At 38.9% G+C, this 20661-nt stretch overlaps 1 protein-coding gene and 1 non-coding gene across 4 annotated transcripts in view; one reads left to right on the forward strand and one right to left on the reverse strand.

The window, feature by feature from the left end:
- LOC135698018 (fructose-bisphosphate aldolase-like) overlaps positions 1-17180 on the reverse strand; it is a 60938-nt gene extending 43758 nt beyond the window's left edge. For 2 of the 3 annotated variants that reach the window (XM_065217888.1, XM_065217886.1), the window contains exons 1-3: positions 17045-17180; positions 12193-12352; positions 4225-4468 (exon numbers count right to left, since the gene is read on the reverse strand). In XM_065217888.1, the coding sequence (XP_065073960.1) occupies positions 4225-4468; positions 12193-12327 (379 nt within the window). In that variant the 5' untranslated portion in view covers positions 12328-12352; positions 17045-17180. Of the gene's footprint in view, positions 1-4224; positions 4469-12192; positions 12353-15244; positions 15296-17044 lie in introns of those variants that run through there. The other variant, XM_065217887.1, reaches the window with a different exon arrangement.
- A 479-nt stretch (positions 17181-17659) lies between these two features.
- On the forward strand, positions 17660-17732 carry TRNAA-AGC (transfer RNA alanine (anticodon AGC)). Its single transcript has one exon. It is a non-coding gene; the product is annotated as a tRNA-Ala (tRNA).
- Positions 17733-20661: the final 2929 nt, after the last annotated feature.

A 20661-nucleotide genomic window follows, 5' to 3' on the forward strand; every position in this document is an offset into this window, starting at 1 on the left:
AGCAATCTTCAATAAGAGGCGTATTTTTCTGGATAAGGGGCTGGCAGAACCCTTTGATATTTGGAATGCAGGTCCCAGTAAAGTAGTACATTTCATTCGAAATGTAATACCTGGCTGGGAAAATGCTTTTGGTCAGTCTATGTCGGTCGCTTCACAAAATAGTGATACGACATAACTGATAAAGCAATATAAAAACGGGAAATATCACAATAGATCAAAATAATGGTCGCAGTGATGAATACACCCAACACGGAAAAAAAAATGTTTCAGTTGTCAAGAAGGTGAACTTGAGAGTTCAAAAACGTTTCCAACAAAGCAATGAAAATTTGAATATCAGAGCATTGTCATCGTCTAGCAGGGTGTCGACTCAATGAAGAAAAACAAAATTCCCTGATATTTGCTGTTTTTTCAGCAAATTTGACTACCCGCTTGTAGCAACACAACCCCATCAGCTATTACTTTTCACAGATATATGGGAAATGGATGTAATGTCGGCCTCAATACCTCTAATTTGAGCCCATACATAAATTCAGCAATCGATTAAATTTTCAATAGCGACCAAAAATATCCATAAGTACCCTCCCAATGACGGGTTCATCTAGATAAAATTGAAAAATACCTAATTTTTAGCGATGGGCCCAATCTTAGATCCATAGGCCAACATTAGAGCCATTTCCCTTATATTAGTGCTTTCTGGATGCTTGCAGGCAGTCTGATCAGTGGCTGAGGCCAGCCTTGGTAGCTTGCAGCTTGCAGGAAGCATTTCGTTGTGTACTGGAGCACACCACCACTCACCACGCGGTGCTTGAATAAACACCGTTTGGTGCGACCGGAAGAAATTCAACTTTGAAATCTGTGTTAGGGAAATCGCCAAAAAGACAGAAGTCGCGTGCCAATTTTCTCACCCGCAGAAGTTCTTTTCTGGCTGCTTTCGAGCTCCACTTTAGGGGCATACATTCATCCAGATCTCCTCCATCTTCATGATGACCAGCAAATCTTGATTAGCAATTTCTTGGCTTTTCCCGTTTTCCCCCAGAATTTGGAAAGTTTTCCCGGTTTAGTACCTTTCTAGGATCTTGAATTTGGTTCTGCGACACGTTCGAAGTCTTCGCTCAAAATTTTACAGGCTCTTATTTAATTGAGAGTTTCGGAATACTTCTAAAATAAATTTTAAATTTTCTCTGGAAGTCCCTTGAAAATGTCTTTTTTTTTCCTCTGTTCGGGACATAACACCACTGCGACCAGTAATTTGATCGTTTGTAGTATATCCCGTGTCCTTAGTAGAGTGCATGTCGTATTACTCCATCACTATTGAGAAATGATAAAGTATTCGGTTTTGATACAGTTGTCATTGTCATTCATCGCAAGGAATCGATTCTAATGGAATACCCTCCAAAGGCGCACCCCTTTGTCAGTCAAAATTGGATTCCTTAGCAACAAAATTAAGGAATGACACCGATAATGACCATGCATTGAAGCCCTAGTCTTAACCACTTCAAACTAGGGAACAACGAATAGAAGATTAGGAATCACATAAGTGAAGACTAACTAACTCATGTTTTCCTTATTTCAAGATCATCCTCGGTCCAGGCAACCCGAGCACTATCAACAAGGGATAAAAAGTAAAAATCATGTTCCCCTAGTTTAAAGTAGCCAAGACTAGGAATCGGTGGTAGATCTTACATCCCGTAACGTACCACGAAAAGGTGATCTACCCACGTTAGGGGGTCTTGTCTTTATAACGGTCCAGAAATTATCTGTAGAACACTCCAAAAACAATCTTAAAATTCATCCTTTTTTTTTCCTTGATTTCTTTTCTGTTGATCTTGTTTTCCGTGCTGAGTACCAATGCTACCGACGCCAGGGTCCAAGAGTTCACTGGAGCCTCAATTGTTTTAATAAGCTTTAAATTCTCTGTAGAGTTCCCATGCAATTCACCTCAGATTCTCGACCAACAATTGTAAAAGGCCTATTAGCTTTTATGAGCAAAACTGGTAGTCCCCTTCCCTGCCAACATCATCGGGCAGGGGAATTTGTATAAAAATTCTTTAGAAATTCCATTCGAAATTATCCTCTGAATTTCTTTATAAATATTCGTAGAATAATTTTTGAACTGTATCCTCAAAATTAGCTTCCCTTAGTGTTTTTCACGAATCCTGCAACCCTCTTCACTCTTAGAAGTTCTCTTAGAGATTTTCCTGATGCTCCCTAGAAAATATTCTCTGAAATACCTGTGGTTTTATCTCTAGAATTCATTTTAAAATCTGCTCAAATTAGTTTTGGAAAACAGTTCTAAAATTAGTTCAAAGGGACTGTATCCTTCCAGGTAGTCGACACCCTGTTCAATTATCAAGAAGGTGAGCTTGAAAGTTCAAAACGTTTCCACCAAAGGAATGAAAATTTGAATAAAGGGGCATTTCCATCGTCTAGGATATGGAAAATGAAAAAAAAATAAAATTTCCTTTATAGGTGGAACTGCAGCCCAGTGAACAGCTTCGATTACCTTTCCTATAAATAGACAAACAAAACCATGATAATCATTACCCACGCGAAAAGGATAATCCTATCATGCACTCGTGCTCCGTTCTCTCCCCCAACATTGTTGGTGGGGGAGTGTCGCTTGCAGCAAGTGTAAATAATAGGCACCTATCCCATGCGACCAGAGATCGCTCGTCTCGTCCTGGCTACTATCGCGTACTTTAACAACAACAACAACATCAACAACAACAAACAACAGGAAAACAATAACGGTGAGTAGTATTTGCAGTGGAAACGAGTCTCGCGTGTCCATATTTGTGCGGTCGGGTCCGACACCTAATGAACCATTTGTCCCATCCTTCCGACTATCTTCTAGTGTCACATAGTACACATCATTCGCATAAATTACGGTTATTATCGCAGTTGCAGCATGATAAGCAATATATCGCAACAATAGCTTGTACTTATGACAGCGAATAGATCAATGATGATGATGATGATGATGATGATGATGCTAATGATGGTGGGTGTTTGATCTATGGTGTGATAATTACGTCCGCCAACGATATTGTTGCTGGTGTGAAGTGAATCAATGTAGTTGGGTGGGAGTGCAAGTGTTTGTCCAATGCCGTAAATGCTTCAGCGATCAGGATTGATGAGTTTGCGTGTTGTTTGAGCAAATAAAAGCGGCAGAGTTTTGTTTTTTATTGTCACAGTTAAATATTTAACCTCGCATGTAAATTGAATGAAAAACCTAATTATTATCGAGACTTTTGTGTGTGTGTGTTAAATTATTTCATTTTAATTCCGTTATAATTGCTTATCTTTTGACAGCCGTATTCCATCTACTACTTGCAGACTTCATCAGTGCCAAGTACTCAACACCACTTAGCACAGATGAAGTCTTCAAGTAGTAAACGAAATACGCCTATCTGTCAAATGATAAGCAATTGTAACGGAATTAAAAGGAAATAAATCAACACACTCAAAAAGCTCTTCCAAAAGGGATTCCGTTAAGAGGCTATCAAAGTTAAAATACTAATAATAATCGTTGAATTGAAACGAATGGCTAGTCTTCGGCCAGTAGAACAACCAGAAATCGATCAGAGTATTAGAAATTGAAAAAAGCGAGCATCTGCAGATAAAGGAAGATTAAAAATTCAATTTAAGATTTTTTTTATACTCGCTCCATTTGTGCCATCATCTTGTCCTCCGCAGCCAACAGCTGATCCATTTTCAATGGGTTTTATTACATCCTGAGAGCTTTCGCGCCGTGGCTGGCAGTTGGTTGATAGAATAAAAAAAAACTCTCCGCCCTATTTCCCGTTTATCAATCACAGAAGTTTTCATTTCCTTCATCTCACACCAATCAAAATTGGTTACGTTTGACAAAAGAAATCGTTTCCCACGGGAAACTTTTCATCGAACAGTAATTTCTGTTATTTTCAAATCAAATGAACCGTTCCAAACGAGCAACAATTCTCCAATTATTAATAGTTGAATGGAGTTCTAGGATACATAACAACTTCGATTGATTGGACTTTTAATTTCACCAGGGGGGAAGCAAGCGCTCTAATTAACCTGGATTATTGTTTGTTGGCAGCGCCAGCGATGATTGCCAGTGTTGCTTTACACGTTCCTGTGACCTGATTATTATGTGTTGAAAATAATCGAAAGAAATAAGAACCGTACTCTCGTTTTTCTGTCCCTCTCTGCGTCAAGGCAATTTCGATGTTTAAGACTTACCCTGGGTGGTGCACTCGCCCTCGGATCCCATCAGATCGACGATACCCTTGTCAACCTTGATTCCGGACAGGATGCCCTTCTTCTTGAGCATCTGGGTCAGCGGAGTGCCATCATCGGCCTTCTGGTACAGGGTCTCGTGGAACAGGATAACACCGGAGATGCTCTCCTGCAGACGGTCGTCGGCGGTGAACAGCAGCTGACGGTACTGGCGACGGTTGTCCTCGTTGTTCTCGACACCAATGTCCTGTGGGATAAGTTGGGAAGTGGTGGATTGGTTAATTAAGTTTACTATAGGCCATATAGTGAATTGAAATTCCTCATATTTAGTCTGGGAAAAGATTTGTACGGTCAATTTGGTTGTTTCGGAAACGATATTGAAAAACATCACACGAGATCGAAGTTCTGGGCATCGGAGTTTTGAAACATCTCATATCCATCGCCTTAAAACTTCCCTTGTTTAATGCCATCTTGCATACAACATTGCTGATTTATGCGATACCGTGGACCCCCGGTTATCTGACCGTTTTTAATCAGAACACTTTTTAGTTTGAACCCCGCAAGGTACTCTGTACGCCGTTCGAACTAAACATTGCTCAAACGTCATCAAGTAGGTACATGGAATAGAGAAAAACGAAATGGAACGGTGAGAAACGCAACGCAGAATCAAAACAAAACAGCACATAAGGCTACCAGAGTTTCACTATTCTGATGTTGGTAGGGTTACTAGATTTGTTTATTAATAATTCAACTGACAAGTAATGTCTAAATGAACAAAACTTAAACTTATTAATTACGGTCAACGGTTCGAAAGAGGCCGAAATTAGCCGATGACGAAACACGTCAGCTGACGAATATAAGTCAAACACACCGAAGAAGTTGTTGAACTGCCGACTGATTGTTCAAATTGGCTCATGTAGTGCAAGATTTCTGTTCCGTGGTTCCAAAAACAGAAAGTCACAGATTTAGTTGTGCCAGCAATGTTGAACAGTAGAAGTCACCTAGAAGCAGCTTTACAGCGAACATAGATTGAGCGACCGTCCGTCTCACCTCTAGTGGTTCGATGCTCATGAGACGTCAACGCTCCTCGTACGGTGGCAGGTTCGCTGGGTCACACCAACTGAGAAAACGAAGAGCATATCTTACAAACTTCCGTTGAGTGGATTCAATTCTAGCAATCCACTTGGCATGGAAAGGACCCCATACAACAGAACTTGACTCTAATAAAGACCGCAGCATAGACTTGCCATCGAGAATTCAAGCATCGCAGACAGTTAGAGGTAAACTGCAGGACCGGTTCGTGGATACCGATCGCTTCGGATAGCCGTGTTGATCCGTATCGAATAATGTTTGCAGCACGCAAACAGGAATGTCGTCTGGACAGGTCCGAGAGCTTCAGTTTACTTGTTGCGGCTTTTGCCATGTCTTCTGTAATGCGAGGAATATCAAGACTAAACGCATCACGTGGCATCCCGACAGTAGCATCCAGCACTTGTGTCGACGAAGCGGACAAATCGTGAAACACTTGCTTAAAATGCAAACAGGTTGCATTTATCACTTTCCCGTGTCATTTCCGAGAAACATGCCACAAGGCAATCCGGATTCCTTCCGTTTGGCGTTAACAAACGACCAACCAAATTTCGGGTTCGTGAGGAGGTTCACTTCCGTGCGTCTCACGTGTCGATTGTAAAAGAAATCTCGACTTTTTTTTTCGAAAGGACGTATTAGCTTATACGTATACTAACACCACTATCAGGTAGTAGAATATTTCCCCTATCTGATGGTAGTGTTAGCATGCATGGGCGAGCTACCAGTTAAGCCAAACCGACGGACGAATACATTGTTTACAAAAGCTGATACGTCCCTTCGAAAAAGTAATCGAGTAATAATGGTATTTTCAATAGAGATGACTTGCGAAATTGAACAGTCGTTTGTAGTATGGTGAACGAGAGGAGGAGGACTGAGCGTTGACGATTTATCGCGCGAAGGTGTGGGTTCAACCACGGAGGCTTTTGAGAGGTTCGTCGTACTGGGAAAATGCGGAAAATAGCATCTTCTGGCACAGTACTGAAAAAAATCCGCAGCATCATTGGCACTTACGGTTGATTCGACAAACTGCCAATCAATGTCCGCAAGCACAATGTTCAATGCAGCGTAATAGGAACGGTGAAAGTTCAAATGAAAAATGTATCCCGTTAATATGCACGAGCTGTCGTTCAGATTAACTGGGGTCCACGGTATTGCGCTTAAATTTACATGGAATATAGTGTAAATTTACGCCAAATCTAACGTTAATAACGTATGCGCAATGTATCGCTGAAATGTATGATTTTTTCAAACAATGCGAGATCACCAGTGAATCATCATTTTAAAATTCATTAGAAGATTTTAAAATTAATTTTAAAATTTCCTGGTTGTAAATATGCAGCAAGAAATGGAAGTACATACATATTTTTAAGCGTGACCAAGTGCTAATTTTCAAAATAATTTGTGGAAATGTATCATCCGTAGCCAAACTACAGGAAGCCTTTTCTGAAGTAGAAATTATATTTCAATATAATGACGTAATTTTGTTGAATTATTTGTTTATTTATTTACGTTGTACTTTACCCATAAAAGCATATCAGTCCCATGTGGAAAAACAGCAAGCAGAAAATATAAACGCTGTTGAAAATGTATTTATCCGTAGACTCTTACCAAGGTTTGATATTTTCACCATATTTTCTGAACAGAACATGTACCTTTTAGTGCACAGTGTAAAATGCAGATAGTTTACAATCGATTTTAATGGATAACTTATATTTGATAAAAATTCATATGGGACTGTTATGCTCTTATGGGTCATTTTCACGATACGTACCATCTTAGAAACATTTGTATAGCTTTTGTATGTTCGACGTATCGTATGTTCTTAAAGACTCTGAATTTATTGAGTCTGGTATTGTAAAAATCATTAGGAACGCTATCAGACTGAATGGGTCATTAGTATTGAACGACCGAATACTTAGGCCGAATATCAAGCTATGTGGTCAAGAAATGTTGCTGAAACACGTTGTCGGCCACTTGTTAACTGAAAAAAGGCCAAATACCAGATGAAAGTTTGGTGTAAACGTCAAATAGCATTATGCGGTGCATTACTTGTTTTTACACCATTAGACCAAATTGTAAAGAGTGATAGGTTGAATAAAGTAATTGCTTTAAAGGCTGGCTAAAAGTAAATTGGTACGCCCCTCACGCGCCGCTAGCACGCCTCTAGTGTTTGGAATCGAAAATCTTTGAGTTGGTTTGTTTACACTTCTATAGAGAACAACTGGTGCAAGTTTGATCAAAGTAGACGATCGCGTTCAGAAATAACGTCAAATTTAACTCGAAAGAAGAACAAAGATTGTCCACAAACACCTGGAAAATCCGGAGTGGTCCGGTTCCAAGCTGGCTTAAGTGCTGAAGATGCCAAAAACAACAGTTTGTCCAGTACTCAAAATATACAATGAAACCCTGAGTGTTGAAAGGAATCAGCGGACCTACGAAACAACTGGAACCAGGAATCGTCAGCTGCGCAGCAAGGTGTTGAGGTGCGATAAAGCCAATCCCGGTCTTTCAATCCTAGGTGTGGCCAGAAGGTACAACGCCAACTTTCAAACGGTGCGGAACATCCTTGCCAGGGAAGGATACAAGCGGTACAAAGCCAGTAAACATCCGAACCGGCACAGCCTCGACGATGCCATCCCAAGTTTACATCGAAGAATGCCTGAACAAGCGTGTATTACCGTTCATCTGCAGGCATAGCACCGACAAACCAACATGAATGATCATACAAATTACAATGAAATTTATGATCAAAGCACAAAACTGACATCTGCCGCCGTGCTCGTGAAAAATATTTATCCTAGCCGAAATGCCCCTAATTTGGGCCCATACATAAATTCGGCAATCAACTCAATTTTTAATAGCGACCAAAAATATCCATTGGTACCGTCCCAATGACGCGTTCATCTAGATAACATTGATAAATAGCAGATTTTTAGCGATGGGCCCAATCTTAGATCCATAGGTCAACATTAGAGCCATTTTCATAAAATTGTATGTTCTGCAACCTTGCAAAAGATAGTAAACATCTATCTTGTGAAATAAAAAAAAGTTTGTATCGCTGCGCCATCTTTGCGATCAAAACTGAAACTTTTTTTATCAACCACATTTTAGCCCTAATTAATCCAAGAAACTACACTCCAAAGAAAAACTGAATTGGATACAATCCCAGATCGTTACTAATTGTTTTTGGGCCGTATGAATAAAAAGAGTTTACTGTACTTTCCCGTGCTTTTCTTACGGGAAAAGTAAAGTAAACGCTTTTATTCATACGACCTATTGTTAAGAATTTTGCATAGAATTATAACGAGAATACTTGTGGAATTTTTCGGAGAAAAAAAATATTTTAGTTATAATTTTGAAATTTCAAGATAGTTGAGATGAAGTCTAAAGGATCTCTTGAGAGATGAAAGCATGTTCTGAATTGAATTCTCGGATCAATTCCGAGGGAATTGTGTTGTAAGGAGAACTTCAAGGGTAATCTCTTGATGATTTTTATGAGAATTTAATGGTTATCTTCAGGAGAACAGCAGGCATATGCGTAACTCGGATGCTGGGATAGGGATGGAGGAGGGCACGTTGAACTTTTCGGAGGTGCCGTATACATGCCAGAAGAAATTTTTCAGAAGTTGTCCGATATTTCGAGTTGTTCCTGGAGCTGTCGAGGAATTTCGGAGATGTTGTTCAAGAAGCCGGAAATGGAAGTGCTATGAACTTTTAATATGAAACTTGAGAAGTCTATAGAATTTTCGAGAAGTCTGTAGAACTTCCGGAAAGTCTGTAAAATGTCCAAAAAAGCCGTAGATTATCCAAGAAGTCCGTAGATCTTCCGAGAAGTCCCGAGAACTACCAAAGTCCGTAAAACTTCTGGGAAGTCTGAAGAATTTCCAAAATGTCCGTAGAATATCTGAGACGCCCATAGAGCTTCCGAGAAATCCATAAAATACCTGATAAGTCCATATAACATCCGAGCACTTCCGAAAAGTCCGTAAAACTTCCAAGAAGTTCCAAGAAGTCTCTGGATCTCAGCAATGATATAACTCTAGTCCAACATTGTTCATCATTATGAGTTATAGCCAAGAATGAACTAGAAATAAACAAAATGCAGCTCGAAACATGTTCATCGAACAAAGATACAGTCATTTTAAAATAAAAGATTAGAAAAGTTGATGTAGAGCTTCCGAAAAGACCGTAGAATTTCTGAGAAGAACTTTCAAAAGTCAGCATGAATGGACTGAGGATCTTTCAAGAAGTTCATTGAAATTCTGAGAAGTTTATAGATCTTCCAAGGTTCACACAAAAAAAACCCTTGAGCTTCATAGAAACCCATTGAACTTCTTTGTAGGCCGTAGAACATCCGGGGACCAACGGATTTACTTCCCTTCCGAAGGAAGGCGTGATCAAAGATGTTATGCCTCAGAACATACCGCCAGCGCCAACTGGGATTGAATCCAGGCCTGCTGGGGTGAGAGGCAATCATGCTTACCACTACACCACCGGCAACGCTGACCTATAACATCTGGTATACGTAGCAATAGGTCGGGCACGATCCACATAGACACTCTGTTTGGACTTATTTCACTACATACATTATTGCAGTCTTGGTTGATATAGTTGAACAAATCGACTGAACTCCAGGACGATTTTGAGAACCTAGAATATCCGGTATACATGGCAATTACTCGCATATATACGATTCGTTTATGAGTTGACAACGAAAAATGCAATGTTCATATTGGAAATAAAAAGAAACATGAAAATGTCTCACATTGGACAAACCCCTGGGAATTTCCGTGTAAATCCGGTGTGACTTATGGAATTGATATCACTTCTCGATTATTTGCAGGGTGTTTGGTTTAAACCGGTAAAAAATTGAGAGCCAAATGAACAACAAAATAATCCGGGACGGAAAGGTTACAAGGAATTCCACAATTTAATGTTTTCCGCGATTTTCGCGACTGAAAGTTCAAATCCGCGACAAATTAGCGAAAATTGCGAAATTTGCGAAATCCGCGCCTGTTGCAACAGCCCTGCAATTATCAACATAATGCTTGCAATGGATAGATATCGAGTAAACAAGAAGATTAAGTGTATTTTCCAACCGATTCGAGTATGAATCTGGTTTTGGCTTTAAATCTCGTTTTGAAGGTTGGTGCCTACGTAAAAAGTGAGGCTACGGGACGCCACTATGGTGCACCCTTGAAATTTCCTCCACATCTTTTCAGAAATCCTGGAGAGGAAATCAATGTTTAGGAGAGTTTTACGGAATTTCAGGAGACATTTCTTAGAAGCATTCAGATGGTATTCAAGAATTGGTTCAAAAAAAAAATGTGCAAGCTATTCTTACGATAGTTTCAAGGGAATGTCGAGAAGAGTTCCACGACAGCTTGGAAGAGGATTCCAAGAAAATCCTAAAAATAATTTGCCGTATTTATGGAAATTATGATGGGCGGAACTTCTATTTCCAAGACAATTCTGACTCTGTGCAAGATTTCAGGACCATTATGAAGTGTAAGTCATGTCAACTTTGAGGGATTTGCAGATTTCAAAAGTGTATTTTAAACAGCATTATTCCTCGAGAATTATTCTCCTTGAAATCTCCTTAATAAAACTCTGAAAAAACCTCTAGAATTCAAAATACAATATGTACAACAAATGTTTTTTTTTTAATTGCTCTTAAAATAAATACTAAAAAGTTGTGTAATACATTTCAAGGTACACCAGAGATAACCCCTAATTCTAGGATGATATTAAAAGAATATTTGTGAATGTATTCGGAGATTTCAGAGGAAAATTTTGAAGAAAATTGGGTTTCATAATTTAAGGAGACGTTAAAGAAGGCTATGGAAATTTAAAAAAATCTTGCACAAATTTTGAAAAAATCGAAGAAAATTGAAAAATTAATGCCAAGATTCCTTTGGAGAGAATATTTAGAGCGTTCAAGAATTATGTAGGGAAAATTTCAGGAGAATTTCAGAGAGTAGCACTAGTTTACAGAAAATTTGAACTTTGTACGCTGATGTTCATTTCTTATGTAAAATCATGCGCTAAATCCAAAAATGTAGTCAAAAAAAAAACCTCAGTAGGACAGTTTTCGAGATATTGCTAAAAACACTTTAAGAAAATGTGTTTACTAAATACACATTATTTTAACGTCAAACTAAAGGTTATGAAATTTGCTTTCGATTATTTCAATATTATTTTCATTGAGATTAGTGGTACAAGCACTACAAACATTTTTACTAACACTGCTTAAAAACTTAACAGAAATTAATTTCTTGCAAAAAATAAAAAAAAATATAATAAACAATCTATTAACTAAAAGCAATACCACTAATCGCACAGACAATTGATGTTCAGCTGATCTGGTTTAAATAATTGATAAAATAATCTGGCGTTTAAATAATTGATATATTCTTATTACAACTGAAGATATTTGTATTTTAGCATCCAAAATTTTTTAAATGTAATTTTTATTTTTTAGCTATATCTCGAAAACTGAGATTTTTTCGACTACATTTTTGGACTCAGCGCATGATTTTACATAAAAATCATTGGTCAAAGATTCAAGTTGTTTTTTTACTTTTATTTGTAAACTAGTGGAATTTATCAAGGAAATTTTGAAAAGATTTTTGAATGATTATCAGAAATTTGGAAGGGGTGTGACAAAAGTAAAAATTATGATTTATTCCGATGTGTACTGAAGTGGAAAAAAGTCGTTTCTAAAAGAATTTCAAATTCATTAGATGTGAGCTAGAACGGTAACCACACCGGAATAAATTCAGATCTATAGATACTACAAAATTGACCATATTTTCCCAAAAACTACATAAATATACGGATTGGCACTCTATTGGATTCATTTAAAGCTAGTATTCTACTTACAGCGAAACGCTTGCCACAGGTGGCGGTCGACTCATCGGCAGCCAGGATACCCTTGCCGGGGGCGACGATGGCCTTGGCAATGCGGACCAGCTCATCCTGGACGTCCTTTGGTGGGTAGTTGAAATAGGTAGTCATGTTGATAGGATTGCGGTTTGAATATCTAAAAATGGAAAAAAGGTTTACCGCTTAGTATCAAGTCACTGAACATTCGTCCATCACTGCATGTTACTGCTCCTGTTGTTTATTGTAGTGATTTACAGCCAGATAGCGTTACTGAGACGACGTCGTGCGTCTCGACTAGATCTATCGCGAACAAGCCTCATAAAACGACTCACTAACTAGGTATGTACGTAGCATGCTTTACATTCACTCACATTGACACATAAGACGTGACCACCGAAGCGCATGTGCGTCGGCTATGACGTCACTACATCGTCAGACGGCGAGCATACATTTTGCTGTGTATGTAGGTAGGTACCAACATATTGCATGAAATTTTTCAAAACAGCATCATCGTTTTGAAATGGTACGTGAGACCGGTCGGCAGTCGAATGTCGTCAAACGAGTTTCTACCGAAAAATACGAAAATGCCTAATGAGAAGCACGCTTATCGGTTTGGCTATCAAACCAACCGGCCGGCGAAACAAAATGAGAATGTAAAGAAATGGTAAAAAACTGAAATTTAACTTGGAACCAGTTCAAGCGAGTCAATTTTACATATGAAATTGGCATATAAATAGATTGGCGACGACGACGACATTTGTGGACGGTTGGAAATGCACAGAAAAGGAGGTGTGTTGTTTTCCGTGATAACCCGTGGGTCTTTCAACTAAGTTGGTACCTTTGCTTGTGTTGGGCAGTGAGATTGTATTTTTGTTTAGTTGTTGATAAGAGTGCGACGACGAATGGACGGTAGGTTTGTGTTCAAACAAGTATCACTACCGCTGCAAGCTACACTTTCCTCCTGTTGCCAACGTGGAATTTGGCCGATAGGATGAGGTTTTTGAAATCGGTGAGCTGTGGCGGGTACCATAATCTAGGGGATTATTGACGGGAGGGAAAGTTTATGAAATCAAGTTGTTTACTGCATTTGATAGACGTGATGTTTACAGCTTATGTTTTTAATTAGTTTACGAATTTTGAAATCTTGAGTTTTTGAGGGTCAATGCTTAAATCTCGTTAGGAAAAATAATTGAAATAAGTTCAACTGTTACCATCCATCCGATAATATAAATCAGCTTTTTTTCCTCTATGCTCATGAATGTATACAATTTACTAAAAATCGCGGATTTCCAGGTCTACTATAATCAATTGACCATTTCGGTAATTCCGGATATCCAGAGGACCGTTGCCTGGCCACCCGGTTGAAGAATCATTGTGGTGAAAGTATTTTTCTTAAATGTTCATGATTCTTTGAAATTTAGAAAAAATCACGGACCTCTGTCTTCTTTCATGAATTGAACATTTTCCCGGTGATTCCGAATACCCACAGGAGCATTTTTGGCTATCTGGCAAAGGAATTGATATGGTGATGGCACATTTTCAATATACTCAAAAAATCACGGATCTCTAGGTCTACTTTCAGAAATTGACAATTTTTCCGGTGATTCCGGATACCCAAAGGACCTTTTTTTGGGTTACTCGGAAAATAAATCGATATGGCATATTTTCGATATACTTATGATTGTGTGCAAGTTAGAGAAAATCACGAATATTGAAGTCTACTTTCAGGAATGGACCATTTTATTGGTGATTCCGGATATCCAAAGGACAGTTTTATAGCCACCCGGCAGCATAATCAATAAGTTGATGGCGTATTTCATCTATGCTTATGATTGTATGCAATTTAGAAAAAAATGGATCTCCTGGTCTACTTTCAGGAATTAACCACTTTATCGGTGATTCCGGATACCCAGCGGACCATTTTTTGACCACCCGGCAAAGGAGTTGATATGGTGATGGCATATATTTTATATACTCATGATTGTATGCAACTTAGAAAAAAAAAAATCACGGATCTCTAAGTCTACTTTCAGGAATTGATCATTTTACCGGTGATTCCGCATATCCAGAGGACCGTTCCCTGACCACCCGGTAGCCAAATTGGTATATTTCCTCTATGCTCATGATTGTATGCAAGTTAGAGAAAATCGCAGACCTCTAGGTCTACTTTCAGTTATTGAACATTTTCCAGCTTAATCCGAATTTCCGCAGAGCCACCTCTCACGGGTTTCCCCGTCCCGACTGGCCAACCACAGGTCCATTCGGATCCCTATCGGTTTCGTACAAAAGTAGATAGTCATACCTTTCAAATAGTGGCTCAATCAAAAATCAAAATTTGGTAACCAAATTGCCGAGAACCAGTCCTGTCAACATGAATCGACACGCATTTTGCTCGGGAGTTTTCCGGGTTCTTCCGTTCCTGAATGATCAACCACAGGTTCAATCGGGTTTCTACCCAATACATACGAAAGTAGATAGCCAGACTTTTCGAATGGTGGCTGAATCATAACGATTGATCATTGCATTGTGGATAACCAGCCATGTCAACCAGCAGCCTTGGTACTTTGTGGAAGTTTCGATCGCTTGAGGTAATGTCAGTTAAATAAGATGTTAAATAAAATAATTAGTAATAAGTTGAAGGACTTTAAAAAGCCAGCTTACAGTAGCAATAAGCAAAAGCTATCTCTAGTTCGATAGAAAAAAAAATACATGTGTCAAGACAAAAGCTTGCAATCCTTGAAGCCATTGTATAACTCTAAGGTTAGCAAAGGTCAAGCTCCATTATCGTTTCATATGACGACCAGGATTATCGATTTGTTAATGCCATCTACATGAATTAAAACCCAAAATAAAAAACCATATCGACTCAATCTCCTACCCTAAATCAAATAAATTAACAGGACCTTGAAAAAGAAATCAACCTAGACACAATTCCTCAGCGCCATTTTCAAACACTGATTCTATAAATGGTACCTGATTGTAAACAAAAGATCACTATTTTTAAACCAATCACTGATGCCGTTTGACACCGTCACCACCAAGTAGGTACCTGCTACTGTTGGCACCAGTTCTAATAAGCCACGAACAATAAAAACGTTTGCTACTGGCGGCGTCCGAAACGAGAGTGAAAGCTTATTGTTCGTTGTCCCTTGGTTTTTCCAATCCACCGGTGGGTGGTTAGAGGAAGGAGGGAAAGAATTTTCATTCACAAAAGCAGAAGCTGTCATGCGCTCAACCCGATTACGTAACTGGATGCCCTATGCAACGGTGTCTGGGTTTAATTTTTCTCGGATAATCTAGCCAACGATTAGCCAAGTAGTTTCTGAAGGTTTAGAAGGCATAAAGGAATACTGTTGAAGATTCTAAAATAAGTATTAGATTAGAATAACATGCGATATGAGGTCAATGCACCGTCTGCAAAGAATGATAAAAATGCCGGCATTTGCGCATTGTTAGTGGTAGGGACATTTCGACTGGCATTGAAAATGTCCTTCAGACTGTGACGTAAGACAGGGTGTGGGCCAAAACAATACCAAATCGGCTCCATCATTCCATTAAGTTCTTTGAACGATTGTATAACAGCTATAACTTTCAACAGCAAGTCACCCAAGAACGTGGCATCGTTAAAAGTCCTGAATGAAGAAGACTTCCTCGGCAATTATCACCAATTAGGTGATTGTGTTTGTGTTTTAAAAAACAGCCTTATAACCAGTCAGCCAGTCTCATGCGATCAGTTGGAAAGCTGTTTGAGCGTAATTGAACTTGACCCACAGTCTTCGAAGAAGGTCATCGCTATCGCACCGCTCGACGCTGATAGCGATGACGTATCTTTCGTGTTGAAGATCGTTCTTTGGACGCAAGCCGAAGAAAGTGAAAACAGGCTTGTCTACAAGAGACAGCATTCTTATCAAGGCGAGTCGTGATTAGAAAGCTGGAAAATTCCATTCAATACATAAAATTTGAACTTTTTCCTGTTGGAAAGAAACCACTACAAAATCATTCCTGCAACACGTGTCTACTAAAGTTCAGAATGACCGCTCGGGCAGTTATTTTCAGATACTACGATTTGCGATCGATAAGTATCGCCATTAGTTGAGGGTTGCGGGTGGACAGCGAAAAACTTTGTTCGAAATCGAAAGTAGCTATCGAAACCAGTGCCAATATGCGCAGAATCGATTGTGAATCCCGGCTGGTTATTACAATTCCAAAAGGTTCCATTTTCCTTGGATGACTTGAACAATTGGACCAGTTATTCATCAAAATCTTTTTTGTATTTGAACAATTGACCAAAGGTTATACAGCCCATTCTTTTGATGCATAAAATAACTTTATTGTTAGAGGTCATCTCAAAGGTGCAAGAGCATTGACACTCCCCTAGACTGGAAGGGAAAGAGGGGACATCTTCATATCACCTACCCCTCTCTGGTAAAACGGGAAAAAAAATGAAAAGGAAAGTGATCTGAGAACCATTTTTTCGCTCGATCCGAAGGTTACACCAATGTCAAATTGAAGAAAACAAAATACTCTGGGTTTTCGAAAAACCTCTAAATCCACTGTTTCCAAAATTGATTGAAAACCTCCCCCATAATCCGATCAACCAACTTGCACTATCCATAAGTGATACCCATCCGCACTATCAGTGCAAAAGTGCACCTCAACGCATTACGACATCGCCGAACAAGTTGCAAATTTTGCATTGGGTAATCCCCGTTTATCTCACTAGTACAAACCCCACTAAATCACCGAACAGTTTTCCTCAGAAAAACTTTCTCCAGCAAATCACCACAATAAATTCTTCTCCACTTGAAAACTGAAAATCAATCTAATAAAAAAAAAATAGTCTACTCACTACTTCACCAAATACGAGAGCACAAATGCGACTTCTAGCGACCTTTACTGGAAGGCGTGCACACACGATTTAAACGAACCGAACGACTGGGAGCAGTATTTTGAGCCAGAGCGAGACGTCAAAAGGTTGAATGAAGGTCGCCGATGACACGCCGGTGGCGACGAGCAGCGGCAATATGGGGAACTAAGTTGTCGGTGACGTTCGGTTGACAGCCACACGGTGGTAGTTATCTAGTTTTCAAACAGTGAATAAAGTGGCGTTACCGGGGGTGACGATTGTATAACGCAGCAGATTTGAATGTGCACATTCAGATAGGAACATTTGGGACATTTTCTGAAATTGAATGGAATTTTCCTTGATTTCGGATGACTATTGCAGATGCGATGGTGGCAAAGTCAAAGTGTATAGGAATATTTTCAATTTCATAGATGTCCTATAACAACGATGAGTCAGCCCGCCCCTTGGTGGTTGTGTGCCTTGCACAAGAATGATGCAATGTATGGTTGGAGCGTGATATGGTGGCAATCATGTTCAAGCATTTCAACAGGTTTGAAACGGATTCTGCTGGATTGATTGAGTTTGTTTTAAAACTGCGAGGCAATCAACATGTGTTAAGGGGGTGTGGCTCAAATGGTAGAGCGCTCGCTTAGCATGTGAGAGGCACCGGGATCGATACCCGGCATCTCCAGGATATTCTTCGATACCTTGATGCATTTTTTTAAAAATACAAACCCATATTTTTTCGACGCATCATTGCAGATTTCAAAAATCTCCCGTCATAACATTCCTTTTGTTATTTTACACAAAATTAGGCGCGCTTTTTTGCAATTTGAAATGATGCGTCAAAAAACTGGGTGTGAATTGCATCAAAGTAGGTGCAATTTAAGGTATTCAAAAATATCTTGGATTTGAGATTCGGGTACCGTGCGGGACTGAAATCCGTACACCCTGTTGAATTTGTTTATTTATATGCATCATAACAATGTAAATATTATACATGAATACATATTCATGTTTATTCATGCATTAGCTTAATGTTTACGTCAACAATTAAGCAGAATGTCATGCAATTAAAATAAGAAAAATAAAAACCTCAACACGTGTTGGGCATTTCTGTCAATCGGTTGCGTTCTTAACGATTTTCTAAGAAAATCTCTCAGATTTACTTCAGTTTGTTAAGCGTATTTCAGTGATGTTTGCAAGTAGTTTCCTGAAGGTCGATCGGAAAGGTTAGTTTTTATCGTTTTATATCTCAATTCTAAGCAATGGATCGTTCATAAGGTATTTATTTATCAAAATTAGTACTGTACGGATTTCGATCCATATATAACAGCTGATTCTAAATCCGTACACTTGTGCATCACTAATGATGATTCTACTTTATCCAATGTTTTTCAGCAGATCATGGAAACTAAATACACGCCGGAGGATTTGGAGAAGACTGTGGCAATGATGCGTGCGGAGAAATCTTACCGAGAAGCATCCATGGATTTTGCCGTTCCATTCACCACCATAAGAGATGCCGTATTGAATCGCTACTCTCTTATTTTATTCGTATTGTAAATGTTATATTATTAATATCTTTTAATGAACAGCGTCAAGAACCAGCCGAAAAGTAAAACAACGCAGCTCCCCTACAGGATATCAACAACACGCATATACAAATTAGGGACCATGCATAAATGACGTAGCATTTGAGGGGGGTGGTGAGGGTTTCAGAATTTGTGACCGGCCATGTATTGGATATAGCCAAATACGCTACGAGGGGGGGGGGGGGAGGAGTATAAAATTTATCAAAAATATGCTACGTCATTGTTGGATGCTCCCTTACAGAGAGCAGACAGAAATGGGCCAGAGAGCTTTCCCAACAGTAGCTACCAGCGAGGAATGACCGGTAATACACATGAAAGTAGTGCGGGCGGAAATTGATAAAGAGAACGCAAAGAAACAAAGGATTGAGGAACGACAAAAGAAAAAGGTTGAGCGAGAGAGGAAGAGGAGCAAGAAAAGGAAGAAGAGGAAAGAAAGTTCCCTTATAAACAAATACCATGAACGAACTTTATCCCGGATGGGTAAACTATCCCACAAATGGTTTGGATGATACCCCGAACACGTCGTTAAGCTCTCTATTATGGTTATTTTTATTAGGGTTGGAAGCAAGAAAGCATTATAACTTGAAAAGGCAATGGGTACAATCGAGAAGAAACAGAAGAAAGCTGTGAAAAAGAAGCAATGAAAGAACTGCATTTTTATGATTATTACTCTCTTGACGTAGGGGAATTTACGTATTCTCGTCAATCTAAGCAGCGTCTGCACTTCTACTAGCATTTTCTCAGCGTCACACACATATATGATGTGTCTGTTTGTTTACATTCATCTGCTGCTTGCTTCTCTATCCATTCCAATCGACAGAATTTTTCAAAACGTTTTGAAAGCGTTTTTACAACGCTCCAAACTTCTCAGGTGAGTGTGACTATTGTCGGCAGCCTCTTTTTCTTCGGCAACCTTCCCATTAGAACTGCGTGTTAACCAGCTGTTCTATTATCGGCAACTCGAAATCAACCCCATTTTGTAGTGCGTATGCTTTATTTGAAGAAAAATGTAGCATTACTGGATTGCTCGATCGTTCAAATATAATCAGATTGAAGCTGAAAGGCTAAACAATCGTTTGGACACATTCAGGGAAGTGCGTTGATGGGAAAACATAGTGAAATTAACGTTTAAATTTTGGTTGCCGAAAACAGTCAATGGGTGCCGAAGCCAACATTTACCCTATTAAATTTAATTAAGTTATAGTCGTTATTTTACCAATTTTAATTTTCATGCACAAAACGAAAAATTAATCCTTGATGTCAGTTCATTGTCTTTTTTTTGTTGGTTTCTAAGATGGTTGTATTTTTTTTTTTTTTACTTATCCGCCATTATAGGGCTACCATCTTAGGAACCGGTTAATTTATCGCTTGATGCCAGTGGGTTGGTGGAGCGTTCCCATTATCGTTGTATTAAAGATGTTTTGGCAGTCTTCTCTTCAGTTTTCTATTATCGATTCGACAACATTGTCCAAGCTACACCGCCCAGTTTAGTCCCGGTTAATAATGTTTTGTAGCATTGATCTGGACTACCCCCAAGTTCCAAAGTAAGGCGCATCTTGCACGTTATCACATGTCAAATTTCAAAAACCTCGAAGTTGTGATCGGAGGAAAGCTCCAGCAAGAATATTTAACCCAAAGCACTGGTATAGAATGAAATTGGAAGGAAATGAATCCTTAAACATGATATTAGTTAGCATAAAAATCCAGAACAGTCACCTTCTTAAATAAAAAGAAATCAGTTACCACTCCTTTGAATCGATTGGAGCATCAATTAATCTAACGCTGATATCATTAGTTAAAAAAGTAAAAGTAACAAAAATGAACTTGAACTTTTGACGAATGATTCTTATGTAAAATCGTGCGCTGAATTCAACAATGTTATCGAAAAAATGTCAGTAGGATAGTTTTCGAGATACAGCTTAAAATAGAAATTCACTTTAAACAAGTTTGATTACTATAATACAAATATCTCCGGTTGTAATGAGATTATATCAATTATTTTAACGCTAAATTAGAGGTAAGAAA

This window comes from Ochlerotatus camptorhynchus, unplaced genomic scaffold (genome assembly GCF_037179485.1).
Source record: "Ochlerotatus camptorhynchus isolate MF236.1 unplaced genomic scaffold, CSIRO-AGI_Acam_v1.1 ptg000081l, whole genome shotgun sequence".
Taxonomy (NCBI): domain Eukaryota; kingdom Metazoa; phylum Arthropoda; class Insecta; order Diptera; family Culicidae; genus Ochlerotatus; species Ochlerotatus camptorhynchus.